At 34.1% G+C, this 15,000-nt stretch overlaps 2 protein-coding genes across 2 annotated transcripts; one reads left to right on the top strand and one right to left on the bottom strand.

The window, feature by feature from the left end:
* Positions 1-5,115: 5,115 nt before the first annotated feature.
* Positions 5,116-12,989, top strand: LOC134268959 (KICSTOR subunit 2-like). Its single transcript, XM_062751191.1, is given in 11 exon segments — positions 5,116-5,233; positions 8,792-8,915; positions 9,046-9,192; positions 9,509-9,619; positions 9,622-9,692; positions 10,326-10,463; positions 10,967-11,105; positions 11,436-11,531; positions 11,689-11,783; positions 12,148-12,310; positions 12,699-12,989. Coding segments are annotated over 10 exon segments (1,362 nt in total). The 5' UTR covers positions 5,116-5,233; positions 8,792-8,798; the 3' UTR covers positions 12,984-12,989.
* Positions 12,990-13,322: 333 nt separating this feature from the next.
* LOC134268970 (uncharacterized) lies at positions 13,323-14,738 on the bottom strand. The gene is made up of 5 exons (XM_062751200.1): positions 14,604-14,738; positions 14,414-14,505; positions 14,159-14,310; positions 13,807-13,936; positions 13,323-13,655 (listed from the first exon to the last, which is right to left on the bottom strand). The coding sequence occupies exons 1-5, from the start codon at positions 14,668-14,670 to the stop codon at positions 13,503-13,505; spliced, it is 594 nt and encodes a 197-aa protein (XP_062607184.1). The 5' UTR covers positions 14,671-14,738; the 3' UTR covers positions 13,323-13,502.
* Between the last annotated feature and the right edge of the window lie 262 nt (positions 14,739-15,000).

The raw sequence follows: 15,000 nt of genomic DNA on the forward strand, positions 1-15,000 counted from the left end.
TAACTTAGGAAGTTCCTAAGTTTGTCATATCGTTTCACGAAAAACTTATCTTAAATTTTTCCTAAGTTATTTCTTGTTGTGCCTTAAAGGACTAAAGAAATAACTTCGTCGCTCTACAAACTCTCGATATGTCAGTATGGCTTATATTTTTAGCTTCAAAAAGGGGGGGGGATTTGGGATTGCCCCCTTTAAAGGACTTGGACAAAATATGTTTTAACTTTGCGAAGTTTGATGCGCTAAAACTAGGCATTCACAGACACACCCTTTCAAGCCCCTTCCCTTCCGGGATACATATTTGTATTTTTTAAACATTGTTCTACGTTTTAAAGTTTACTTTATTTTACTCTTTATAATGTATCTACTTGTAAATGAAATTCAAAAATGAATGTTTCGTAGCGAACACACGTGAGGACATTTTTAATTATAATTCTTTGCCAATGACTACTCCACGTTAGTTGTTCGTGCTGTGTAAAGCGTTCTCACATACAGTGTATATAAAATAAGAATGTCATCCAAAAAAAAAAATAAAAATTTCGACTACAGTTTGAAAAACTAAAAGAAGAAGTTAAGGATACACCAAAGGCTTTTTTCAAGATTTTTGTCAATTTTGAGATTTTTGGCTAAGAAAACAATGCTAATCACTGCTTTACAATGCATGAAAAATTTTGGCATTATTAAATGGTTTTCTAATTATTTAACAATAATCAAACAAAAACACTAACACATGTGAATGTGCCGTTATTGAAGCTTCTGATTTGGTCTGCTGCCTGCTTCTGAAAGGAGCAATAAATACTGTGACCACTTGGGGAATTCTTCACTAGCCACACAGGGTTATCAGTAATTAAACTACGGGGGCTCTAGATTTAGGGAAGGAGATCTACAGGTCACTAATGACCATGAAATAAGAGGTGGAGCTCAGCTCTTGCCTTTTTCCGGGAAATCTTTCTGATTGAGAATTGAACCTATTTTACTCCATTTAAAGCACCTAAATAAAGAAAAAACCTCCCATTTTTGTGAATATGCATAAAATATGGAAAAGTGACATGTATCCAAATGAATCTCCAAGGTGTCATATATTTCTAGATTTGGCAGACTTTGTTGTGTAATGGGTTTTTGCCCCCTTTCTGAAAGTAAGATCAGACAGTTGGTGGTATTATTTCAAAGGATTATCCCCATTTATTGACCAATTTCTCGAAAACTGGCCAAAAGCGTCTCAAATGTGTGTTCACAAAACCGTATCTCAGATTTTTGATATCTTGCTCAGTTCTCGAATTATTGGGGGGAACAGAATTGGGATAAAAATTGGTAACATTGAAAGACAAATGGATGTAACTATTGAATAAAAATTTATCAAAAATCTGAGATACGGTTTTAAATTAATCTTTAATCTACATTGAGGCAAAATTTTGATTTAGAGGTGGAATACAAAAAAGTTGATTTATAAAATATAAATGCACTAAAATTTACATTAAAATATTAATAATTCTTTAATAAGATAAAAATGAAAATTTAAATTAGGATCATTAAATATAAATTTTAAACAAGCTTTCAAATGATATATACTTTTAATATGTTATCTTTGTTAATAAAAGAATTACAAGCAAATTAAATTTTCCCTTTGGAAACCTTTGGTGTATCCTTAAAAAAGGAAATATATTGAAATTACACATATTTAGCTATACATTGATTAAGCGGAGAGGTTGAATTCCGTCCCGTAGGAACTGGAAGAGCAGGGGAGGGGGGTGGGGGGGGAAAATTATAATTTTACCATGTATACAATACTATAAACAACAAAACTGCGTTATGATTGTGTTCCCTCAATAATAAAGTCCTATAGGAGATTAGATGCCCATTCTTGGGAGAAACATCTATATACATCTGTATATCCGGAGCTTGGGTTTGGGGGGTTCATCAAGAATCATGTACTTAAAGAAAAAAATTAGTGTTTCCATTAAATATCAAAAAACATCATTTTTAAAATTTTAAATTTTTAATATCGTTTAAAAATACTAGTAATATATAAATAAATATGCATGTACATATAGAAAAAAAACATATTGTATATACATGCAAGTATAAAAATGGATCAAATCACGCGCTATTTCTTGGTTTACAAAGGCGTGCTCTTCAAATGAGGGGGAATTATTCCAGCATGTGTACATCTATTTCGCCACCCCCAAAGGTAAACCCAACATTTTTATATACCTCGGACTACTATTAACACGTTTGCCCTTTTATTAAAACCCAAAAAAAGAAAGCAGTTTTGACCTAGACTGGAGAAAACAAAATTTTAAACAAAATACATAGTCATTGGATTTCTTTTCCCCTAACACACACACTCCCCAGACCGTTTACCCATAACGTTGTCTCTCAGATTTTTTTTTAAATTTGTCCGTGGTTTTGGCATTTGCCAGTAAATTTATTTTCCATTTTTTTTAACATATTTTTAAAAGAGAAAAACTGCTTTTTATTACAAACACATGGTTTAACAACAAGGTCTTTGTCATTTTGTAATACCATAGCGTTTTGGCAACCGGATATCGCTTAGGTGTTTGAAAATCTTTCTCTTATTTAGCGATAAATAAAGTAAATCTACGACAGATCATAACGAAAACTAACTGTTAAATTCCAAATTAACTTATTTCTGATTTCCGTATTTTCATAATGGCAAAACGTGAGACGTATTTTAGACTAAAAATCCGTAAAAAATACGGCGAAATCGTAAGAGTAAACAGGTCTGCTCTCTCCATAAGAAATCTTTGATATGCAGCCGCAATATTTAGTTTCTTCCTAAGTCATCGATTTACCTGTCCTAAAGTTACGATATAACTTAGGAATATCGTAAGATAAGACGAGGTTAGTGAAACGGATAAGTAATGAACTTAGGAAAAAGTTCTTCCTAAGATAGAACTTAGTCCTAAGTAGGCTTTGTGAAACGGGCCCCTGTATGGCAGGTTAGGGCGAAGGTTAAAGTCTTTTTCAGAAACAATTTAAACTGCAACGTCAAGAGATCAAAAAGCAAGTCAAACTCTAAGGTCAAGAGATCAAAAATGCATGTTGTTTAAGCATCCAAAGATAGGACTTGTGTCAATGGATATACCCGCCGAGGTACCAACTATTCATAAGTTAAAGTCAATGTTAATGTTTTTAAAAAGTTGATCAAACTATATGGTTAACGTTAAATGGTCAAAATTAATGGAACAAAAGGGAGGACTTTGTCAGAAAAAATACACATGCGAAATATAAAAGCCCTAGCACGCAACTGCATGTTCTAGCATGCTTTGCATCAAGGTGTTTCTTTTCGCTCTTCATTTGAATCAAACATTCCCATTGGCGTAAAGCTACACCTCGTTTCATTGGCTGATTTTTTTTAAAGCTGATTGGCCGGGGCGGAATCAAAGACATAAAGAAGCACAAAATACGTGCAAGTTTTCTGTAAACTTTATTTGTACTGCAACACTACTCAAAAAACTAAACCGATTCAATCTTATTGGCTCCGCCTGTTACGATTTACAGTGTAATTGCACGGTGATTGTTTATTCCTTTTGTAATACTCAGCAACCCGTCGTCATGTATATGTTAGTTGCTTTTTTAAAAAAACTAATCAGCACTTAGGAAGAGAGCTAATGAATAAATGTTTAAGAACGGAGCAAAGAAAGTTCAGATTCTCAAGAGTTTGAGAGTCGGTATAGTAAGGCGAAAAGAAACACCTTGGTGCAATGCATGATGGCGAAAGTTAAAGTTTTCCAAAAGGAGGCCAAACTCCAAGGTCTAGGTCAAAATTGCTGGTATCCAAAGGAAGGTCTTACCTATAATTCTAACTGTTCAAAAATGATGGCAAAGGTTAAATCTTTTAAAAGTGAGTCAAACTCTAAGGTCAAGGTAAGAAATATTAACATCATTTGGAAGTTTTGTCACGATAAATAAATGAGTGAAATATGAAAGCTTCAGCACCTATTGTTTAAAAGTTCCCGGTCTTATTGTGAACCTTTCAGGAGAAGGTATTTTTTAAAAACCAAATAGAATGGCATTTGAAGACAACACAGGCACGAAGCAACAGGGGGGTCTTTTATAAAATGTGGATCGTGTATATGTGTCATTCGAAAACGGTCGGTATATTTTTATAAATGGCCTATATGATAGAGGACTAAAGGGTACATTATCGATAACATGTAGTGCATATTAAAATACAAATACCGGTGTAGGGAAAAAAGTGTTTGGACATCGAACACTGCATGATTCCCCAGCATGGCAGCCTTTGGCGAAGGTCAAGGTTTCTCAGGTAAAACTATACAAGGTCAAGGGATTAGAAATGTTTTTTTTTCAAAAAGGACTTGTATCAATGAAAAAACCCGTGAAAAATAATAGCCAAAGAAGCAACCGTTCTAAAATTAAGGCTAAGATTTTAAAGTTTTTTCGAAAGTGGCTCAAATGCCAAGGTCAATGTCAAAGGGTCTAAAACATTGATGCTTAGGGAAATGACTTGTCACAAGAATATAGGTCCTACATGTGAAATATAAAAGCTATAGCACCAATTGATTAAAACAAATGGCCCAAGTTTTTTTTTTTTTAATGAACCAACTCCAAGTTCAAAAGCGCAAAATTGTTGATATCCAAATGAATGTCTTGCCACAAGGGATACACATGTGAAATACAATATATACAATGTATGTGCATATATAAACCCTGGTATTAAGTGTTCAAAAGTTAGGGTCAAGGTTTAAAAAGTCAGACTCTTCGGTCAAGGTCAAAATATCAAATATATTTATATCCAAGCAACAGTCTTGTGACAATGAATACACATAACTATGAAGTATGAAAACCCTAGCACCAACTGTACAAAAGTTATGACCAGAGTATATTTTTTGCAATGGGCAAGGTTAAAAGTTTTAGTGGCCAAACAAGCAAAATTAACAGATCAACAGACAAACACACAAACAACGGGGAATCATTTGGATCTATATTCACAGAAAATACATTAAAGCTATTGTCTTAAAAGTTAAAAAAAAAAAATGTTGAATTTCACTAACATGAAATTAAGTATTTCGGAATTACGATCTCTTAGCATATTGCTTCTTCATTTAGGGTCTAAGACCATTTTTCCTGCTTGAGATGCACAGAGGAAAAACTGACAATATTGATTATATTCACAATAATGACAATGTTATTTGAAGTAATGTCATTAAAATACGGTTTTATTTGAAAAGCAGCACAATAATTTTCACCATTACAAGTAAGGCAAAATTCAACTCGTTATCACCAAGTGGTACTAATTTGCAAGATCATTAACTTACCTATTTTATGATCATTAATACCGCTACACATGATTTTATCAGGAAAATTATAGTCGATAACAAGTCGTTACCGCTACATATAGAATCAGCCAGCAATGCCACTGAATATGAATTCATTATAATTCATTAAAAGATATTTTCAGACAACAGTGCCTCAACCAAATGGCCTTCAAGACTCTACCAATCATGTAAATACTGTGTGTTTTAACATGAAAAATGCTCTGTTTTGAAAGTTTCTTAACAGTGTAAATGAATAAAACTGATTTTAAAATTTAAAAATAATTGAGAAAAAGAAAACTTTCCGCTCAAAATCTACCTTTTACTTCCCTGTGATGAGCAGGGCAAACAGTGGTAATATAACTTTTTTTAGCGGTAATGGGTAAGTAGTGTAATAAAAATTGTTAAAATGTAGGGGTAATTGTCTAATTGATACAAATTCACATGAATGTACGAGGGTTGTTCAAGAAGTTCGTGGACAACTGTCATATCTTTTGTATTTGAGGTCTTATGTTATCCAAATTTGGTAGAAATATTTTAACAATAAATCTAAATGATTTGTATTAATTTTTTTCAAAATATTACGATTCATTTAAACTTTATCTAGATTTTAAAAATGCAAAAATCGGATAGCGGAGCAGGTCAAAATTTAGTAAGTTACAAACAAAACACTTAATAATGTATGAAGTCTTATTCTCTGTAAAATGGAGCAAAAACGAAAACAACCAAGAAATTCAAATTAAGAGATAAATCGATTCGTGTTAATAAAATTTTGCTTTATATTTTGCTTGGTTGAAAAGCAATCGACTTGGGAAGATAAGTACAGTACCGACCAGACCCAACCTGACACAAAGCAGTTCCAGCGCAGTCCCGGGGACTGCTTTCTGGGACTGCTAAAGCAGTCCCACAGTGGTCCAAGAGCAGTCCCACAGCGGTCCCAGAGCAGTTCCACAGCAGTCCCAGAGCTGTCCCAGCAGTCCCAGCGGTCCCAGAGAGCAGTCCCAGTGGGCGGGGTTTATTAATTTTATGGGCGGAGTTAACTCAGAAATGAGATTTCCAATAAACAATGGAACTATGAAAGGCAGCTGAAATTTATTCTGAGTAGTATGCCAGGAATCCTTACTATGTGAAGGTCATTTAAAATTATGAACAGTACGCGCATAGAAGCAATTTGAAATACCGTAATATTTATTGAAGAAAGAAAGCTTTAAGAACATCTACATAAATGAATTACACTGAACATGAATATTTAATCATTATCCGGTATGTGAATAATTCAGTTTTTTTTTTCAGAGATTGATACTGGTTCCCATATTTATTTTTTATACAGAAAATTAAACTTGAATTGATTATTTTCCACCAGAATTAGCTTTAAATAGATCTTATCATTATAGAGTAAGGCCAATTTCCATATAATCGGGATACTCTAAAGGCATTTTCTTAAGTATTGGGGCTTTTGAAAAATTCTTTGTTCATTTTGCCAAGAATTATTTTTCAGTCATGATTATTTTTATTGACATGTCAATTTAATTATTATTGGTTTCTCTAGCTCTACAAAGCTCATTTTTAAGTATTTTACTTGTAAATGTATGAAACCTTCAAATTATGTTCAAAATTAATTAATCCTGGTAGAATTTTATAGTTTTATACACATTTTCTTTATCAATTTTTTTGCTTTACATAGATTGAAATTAGGGTCATTGTTGAGCAACATGTTCAATGATGTGTAACATTGATATGTGTATACCCAAATGCATGCATGATTGATTTTCTGCCCAAAGGCGATTGAAATCGCAAGGGTTGATACCATTTTACACACATTAATTGACCAGGTAAACACAAGCAAAACAAAAAAGAAACAAATCACAATTCCCGGTATTTTCAACTGGTTATTTTTTAATTTTTTTTACTTTTTTAATAACTAAACTTGTTTGTAAATCAAAGACTATTTAATTAATAAATTCCCCAAATTTTAATAATTGTTCACATTGTTAATATTACGGAAAAATGATGGCAGGATTTTAAAATAAATTGTTAGGTTTTAGAGGGTTTCATGGCATACTTGTAAAACGTGTAGATTTTTCAATTAAAAAATCTCATTTAAATGTAATGATTTATTTTTGATAGTGCCAATGCAATTTTAAGTATTTAATTTTACATTAAATAATAAAATAGGCCTACATGTAGATTTTTTTCTCATGAAACTGTAGTTTATTTTATCCTTATTTAACAACTTTATTTATTTTTTTTAATTATTCTAAACTATATTTGTGTAAAAAAAAAGCCTCTGAAAATATCAATTAATAACTGTACATGTAATATATGTAATCTCTATTTATTAAAAGATTATAAGAATTAAAAATTTCTTTCCTTTTTTAATAGTTTAAACTCCTCTCTGCTGCAAGTAAACAAAACAACAGGGAGTCTGCAAATTAAGAATACACAAGGGGGCGGAGCTATCGTGCCACTCAAAACCCCTTTCAAGCATGAGTGAACAAAGCAGTCCCAGGGACAGCTGGGACTGCTGGGACTGCTTTCTATAGCAGTCCCACAGCAGTCCCACAGCGGTCCCAGAGCAGTCCCAGAGCAGTCCCACAGCGGTCCCAAAGCAGTCCCGGGGACTGCTTCTGGGACTGCTTTGGTGTCAGGTTGGGTCTGGTCGGTACTGTAGTCCTTATTAAAATCGATAAAAACGATGACGTTTTAGAACGTCACGGAGCAGCAGATAACGATGCAATTTTGTGTTTTTCTTCGGAAAAATCCTGCATAAACACTAATAAAGTTAGAGGAATCGAGAAATATGTCGCAAGTGAGCTGTGCATGTGTGTACATATACATGTACTAAAGGCAGTATTTCAGTGAAAGAGACTCAGTATCGGATGAGGAAAATCTGTGAAGAAACGGATCTGAACAAAAACTTTAAGAAGTTGAACGTCGAGAAAAGACATGGGCGCTTCAGAGTTGCTTATCCTGTGAAAGCATGAAAGCAGAGTTTAGCAATAAAAGCAACCAAAACCTTAACAAAGGAAAGTATACGACGAAAGCAATTCTTAAAAGATAAATTTCAAATATTAGAAAAAGGATATAATGAATGGATATTGGATTATACTCTGTGAAATGTATAGGGATAGTATTTTTTAGAAATTCTTGACGCCATGTTTTGACGTTACAGTTCCGTTAAGTGTGCTCCGCGGGTACAAAGCATGTCGATTTTAAACTGAAGTAAATTGATTTCTGTTAAATCGAATGAAATGAAACTTCACACATCAACAAAACAAATATTTTAACATATTAGATTGTACTTATTTTAAATTTCTAGTGAGTAATATAAATTAGACTGACATCGTCCACGAACTTTTCGAACAACCCTGGTATTGGCAAATGTTTTGTGAGTTTAATCCTCTTAATGACATCTGGAAAGAAAAAACATGTAGACAAAATGAACTGAAAAGATAAAGATCAAATACTTGAAACAATTACCAGTATGTTTTTATTTTCAGATAAAGAATGACTAGCCTGAGTTTGAGTTTAGCGTCTCTAAATGGTGAGAAAGAAGAACAGTTTCTAGAGCATTATTTTTCTCACGTCAGTCACTGTGAACATGACAAAGCCAGGGAACTTGCAGTAAGTTTTCTTGCATCTTGATGTATAATTCTAGTAATAATTTTATAACATTTCTTTAAAATCCCCCTTTTCATCTTTTTTTTTATCAATGCTAATTAATTGCATTTAATTGGATATTTTTTTATAACAGGAGAAGGAGAGAGATGCTTACAAGGCAATGTTTGGTTCCTCCTGGGCCATGTTCTTACTTTCACTTTCACAGTTTGCCACAGCAGAGAAAACTTACATGTCACTGGGATTTTTAGAACAGAAGAGCTTCTTTACAAGATCAAAAGATGCAAGTAATTTTACAGTGATTTATTAAATACATTGTTCAATAGATGAATCATGTTAGACGTTAAGAATTGATATAAATATGAAAATCTACCAGTTCTCCGAAAAATCTCTTACCTGTTAAAAGTAAGACTGACATCTAGCATGTGTAGATACATATGTAATAGAGAATGTGTTAATATTTTATCAAAAATGATGTCTTTTTATAATTTAAAGTAAATACTTAAAAAAAAAAAAATTAAATACCCCCCGGTACATGTACTGGTATAACGTTTTGTCATGATTTAGAGAATTAAAGACCATATTTGTGTTAATTGCAGACACTGAAGAGCTGTTATCAGACCCTGATGCACGATTTCAGACGCGTTGAGGAGGCTGTGAAATCCACAGAGGAACAAGGATTTGGAATGTCCAGCAATGCGATCGAATTGGAGAGAAGTTACTGGCCCATCTTTGTGATCAGCTGTGCTTCTTCACACAGGCCAGACAGGAGACAATCAATTTGTATCCTATATAAAACTACTTTAATAGCTCAGACCTGTCACTAATCTTTTCCATCAGAAATTTTCCTTTCTCTCTTCCAGGATCCCCTTTGAACTAAGAGATGGGTCCAAACCTTCAAAATCCTTAATCTTCCTTTTTTCGCCAGGATATCCAGCATGCAAACATAATTGCAATAAGATAGAGGAGTCTTAAACCAAATCATGGAATTTAAGTTTCTAGGGTTCAGGTACAGGGTGGGGTGAGGAAGGTCTTATGCTTTTAAATGCAATTTGTTTTTAAAACCCCTCTATTCCTGAACATCTAGGTTATAAGATTAATACATGCAGATAGTGTACATGTAACATGATCATAGAATCCTCACTCTTCTTGAATTGTGATATGGCACTTGAATCCAGAGTTCAAGTTCAAGGTGGGTTAAGTTGGTCAAAATATGTAAAAACATTATGGTTCTTTCTCAGATGCCCATGGCAACTTGTGTAAGTAAGAGAAGAAACCCTGAGACTCCCAAAGAGTTGAGATATCAAGGTTAAAATAAATACCCTGTAGTGATTCAAAGTATGAATTCAAGATATCAATGTTTAGGATACCAAAGATTGAGCTGTATCGCAGAAGTTCCTTGACAGAGTGGACTAGCTATGAACAAGTTCACATCATGGGAATGACAAAGCATATCAACTTTGAAGATCTTAACATGGTTGTCAAGGAAATTATAGCAGGACACAACAAGAATTTTCATCATCCAATTTTAGCACCTCTCAAAACTGTGTTTGGGTAAGTCAGTGAATTGTTGGATATTTTAGATCTTGTGAATATTGAGATCTTACACCATTGATTTTATGAAATACCAGTTATAAGCCAAAGGTTCCAAAAGCCAGCTCAATGGTTTTATAATTATTCTTCTGCTTACAACTTAAACATTTAAGTTTGTACAAAACCAAAGTGTCTGAATGTCTGGAACACCGTGAAGTCTAAAATAATCAAACTTTGTCAGTTAATGATCAGTTGATGTGTCTTCTAGCTGGCACACCGTGAAGCCTAAAATATTCAGACTTTATCAGTAAATAATCAGTTGATGTTCAGTTGAGGTGTCTTTGGGATGATCTGTCTACTGTTGCCATTCTTACCCACTGGATGTTCATGTGTCTTTGTCATAGTCTGACCATATTCAAAGTTAAAGATCTTGTTCATGTAACATCATTTTCATTTCTTGAAATCAACGTACATATATTTTTCTAAACTTAATTAGAATATATTTTTCTATATGTTTTTTCTAGGTATGAGTGTGATACATTAAACCATTTACTGGTTGCCCAGACAATGATGTCTGACTGGAAGTTTCTGATGGCCCTGTTACACATTCATGAAGCCCACACAAAACTGACCAGCTGGGCTACATTAATTCACCCTAAGGAGGTAAGCTCATGTATGTTACACATTCATGAAGCCCACACAAAGCTGACAAGCTGGGCTACCTTAATCCATCCTAAGGAGGTGAGTTTATGTCTGTTTTATAACTACTTAGAAAAAAAAACTGTTCAAAATTGCAACAAGTTATCCAAATTATTAAGGGAGAACGCTGTGACTCAACACTAAAGTGGACTCAACCATTGATGGTTCTGTACATGAGGGTATATAATAAAATACCAAGATTTTTAATGATAGAATTTATAGATATTTTTTTATCATAAAAGAACAATTGCCAGATGATATTATCTATGTACATGTATCACTTGATTATAACAGAGTAAGAAATCAGCTTTTGGAGGCTCCAGTAAACATGGCTCCCTGCCTGCCCTTTATCAGTGGCTGAGTAAATTCAAAAACCTGCTGCTCTCTAAAGTGAGTCTACTTTCTACGATTTCCATAACTCTGTCTGTAAATAAAACTTTGATATATTTATTTTCTAAACTGTTGTCTTAGTATCTGAGTAATGAGTTTACTACTACTGTTGATGACACTAATTTCAATTGTGAGTATCGCACTGCTATCATTTCAGTTCAGTATCTACTTTTACGACATCCTACAAAGGCAGGCCTCTCCCCCGGAAATGAAATCGTTGATCAGTAAAACTCCTGATGATTTTGTCACAAGGTAATAGAGAGGATGAGATCATATTTATATAATTATATTACATTGTGAATCAAATAATAAATGTTCAGTTCTCAAGTATAAAGATGATTATTAAATCAAGTTCTCAATTTGTAATTCTTTTGTGGTTGTGTTTTTGCTATTTTGATGGATGAATGAAATTTTTGAAAATATTGTAGTGTAATAAACATACTTGTTCACATAAGCATATGGTGAAACTATATGTTGTTCAGTAAAACTAATGGGTATTGGTGACTTCAAATTGTAGCAAGAACAGATTCTGTATAGAAATGAAAACTGATACAAATTAAAGATGTATCTGAATTCAGATATTATATTGATTGTTGACATTTTGATTTGGTTTCAGAATACAGACATTTCACAAGAAGTCTGATGCCTGTCATGTCTCCCTGGTTCTGAACACTCAGGGACTCGAGCGAGTTTTCCCCGGGGGATATCAGTACCCAGGGAGACTGGTGGAAACACCCCAGGGACTGGACACTTTTCCTGCCATTTTTTCCTACCCAGGGGTATGTCTAAGTTAGCTAAACTTAATTAAAAAAAATAATTAGTTAAAATGTAGTCATGCTCAGGCATAGTTAGAGGGATACCTGTCCATAAAATTCATAATTTTCCTCTATGAACGCTAAACATAGGAAAAAGTTGGAATGGCATAAAGAATGTGAAATCTGAGAGACAGGCACTGCTTTATGCACTGTTTGAGTATGGTCAGGGAGGAGAGAGGATAAAAGACAAATTTGCACTGTGTATTAGAACATGGCTTTCTGATAAGATTGGTGAATTAATCACACCTATGTTATAGTGTTATTGCTCTGTGTTTCAGGATATTTCAATCATTTTCCTGTGGTGGTGATGACCACGCCTCTGTAATAGTGTTACTTGATCTATTCATTTCAGGATAGACCTGCCAATCATTTTCCCGCTGTGGTGATGATGTTGACGGAGGGACGTGACAGGGAGGAGCCAGCCGTGTATGCCCAGGACAAGATACACTACATGTACGACAAGGGGTCGCACTCCTCCTACTTCTACACACAGGTCGATACAAGGATTAGTCTGGTCGTTATATTCGAGAGCAAGAAATCAGAGAAAGACTCCTACGTGAATAACTTTATGACTGAATTAGCCACTCACTTAAGGTGTACAAAATTCTTTACTTCCTTAAAGCCAGGCTTTAAGTGAAATATATAGATTATGTTTTTGTCATACTAGTATTTCGATGCCAAAATATTTTTCACAATAAAAATGTGCAATATTTATCTCATAAAAAATAAATACATGAGTATTTTGAAAATGATTTATCTTTATTTATAAGCATCAGAAAACTCAGAACAGAGACAAATTATTTATTCCTGTCGCAGCTATAATTAATAGAAGTGCTGTTTATCCATGTATTTGCCTGTTCCTTTCATCTCATTTTATTCTCTCACACCATTTATGTCATGGTACATATTAGGTATATGTCAGAGGTACAAAAAATATATTATTTCTGTCACGAAACATGAATAAAATGTAATTTAATTATTGCCAAGAAAATCAAACAAAATGGATTAGTTTAAGTATTTACAACTTGTTTTTGAATTTGTTATAAAACGTACAATGTATTGAAGTAAAAATAAAAGTTAAACCAGATATCTACATGTAAAAATATAATTCGAGAACACTGTTGAAAAAAAACAAAAGTCGAGCGTCTGAGAAGTTCTATAAATTAACTTCCTTGTATGAGACTTCCGCTTCCTGTGACGTCTGCAGCACCTGTTGTCCTAGTAATTTGACGGTCTCCTCATCCCCTCGTCTGCGACAGCATAGATACAGCATATTGATGGACACCAGGAGAACCATTAGTGTGGCCCACTGAAAAGAAAGATCACTCGGAATCAGGAGGAGAGAAGGGATGCTAACAAATCATATTTCTGTACGTTTTACATGGATTTGATAGCACCCGTTAGAGATGGTAGATAGTTTGTAACACAATTTTTATGTATTTATAACTGAGATTTTGTACCTGTACTACAGTGATGACCAGTGTTTCCCTCCCGAATTCGTACCATTCCTCCCCATCCCCTGAGTCTCCATCAATCAGATCATACGCCCACCATCCGATAATGAACAGTGCTTCTAAAGGGGCGATTATTCTAAAATACATTCAAGGTAATATATGTTGTGTGACTTGGAAGGAAATCAGCTTCAACAATAACTACAGTATAAGAGGTAAAGGGCTCCGCTCTGGTAATTGTCTGTTTCACCTCTGCCATGCCTAAATGTACGGTGTGCCTCATATTATTTTCAAGGATGGTCTAGCGAAGTTGACACAAACACTGTAAGTGTAACAAAAAAATTCCAAAATAAATTCTTACTTGACAATCCATTCCCACACACGCGGGAGTTTCCAGTCTCCAATACTATAGCTGTTAAACATATTTTGTCGAAACTTTCTGGTTCCGTAAATAACCACCATTAGTTGTAGAAAGAATCCATTGATGACAAGAGCAAATCCCCAGACAAAGTCCTATCATGGGAATAAATAAAAGGGTGTTCGAATCGTTTGTGACTTGTGACGTCAGAATGACAAGTGCGGATTAATTGAACCACATGTCTAAGGAAAACCTTACCTGATTGGTCAAAATATCTAAGTTGAGGGCGGAAGCTAGTCCTCCTAGAAATACTAATGTTACCGTACAGGGCATGCCGAATTTCCTGGGAACTGAAAGTTCAAACAGCAGACCAAAGATTAGCTTTCGAACACAGACATGCAGGAGGAGTAACGTTCTGATATTCTCACTAAATTCAATTTTTTTTTACCCCCAAAGTCGTATAAGGTGTGTGTGACCATTTCCATGTTTGCTACCAGAGAAGTGATGCCAGCCATAGACAGACAAGCGAAGAATAGCACACAAAGAACTCGACCAAACACGCCGATCGTGGAAAACAAAACAGGGATCCTAATAATGAAAAGGTTTGTTTAATTTCATAGAATTCAATTATTTATTAAAGTAAGTTCAAATATTTCTTTTTAGATTGTGATTCAATTGAATCACAAGCTCACATTTTCTCTATTTTAGCCACTTGTTTGATAAGGGAAAAGCTTTATGGAGTATCATAATCTTGCAAGACAACATTCATGTACCACTGATTAATACTAGTATCGTTGTTCACACTGTCAATGGGTTGCATTGACAAACTTTCACTTGGATTAACT

Source organism: Saccostrea cucullata, unplaced genomic scaffold (assembly GCF_032062105.1).
Source record: "Saccostrea cucullata isolate Sc308-1 unplaced genomic scaffold, CSIRO_AGI_Scuc_v1 ctg14317, whole genome shotgun sequence".
NCBI lineage: Eukaryota > Metazoa > Mollusca > Bivalvia > Ostreida > Ostreidae > Saccostrea > Saccostrea cuccullata.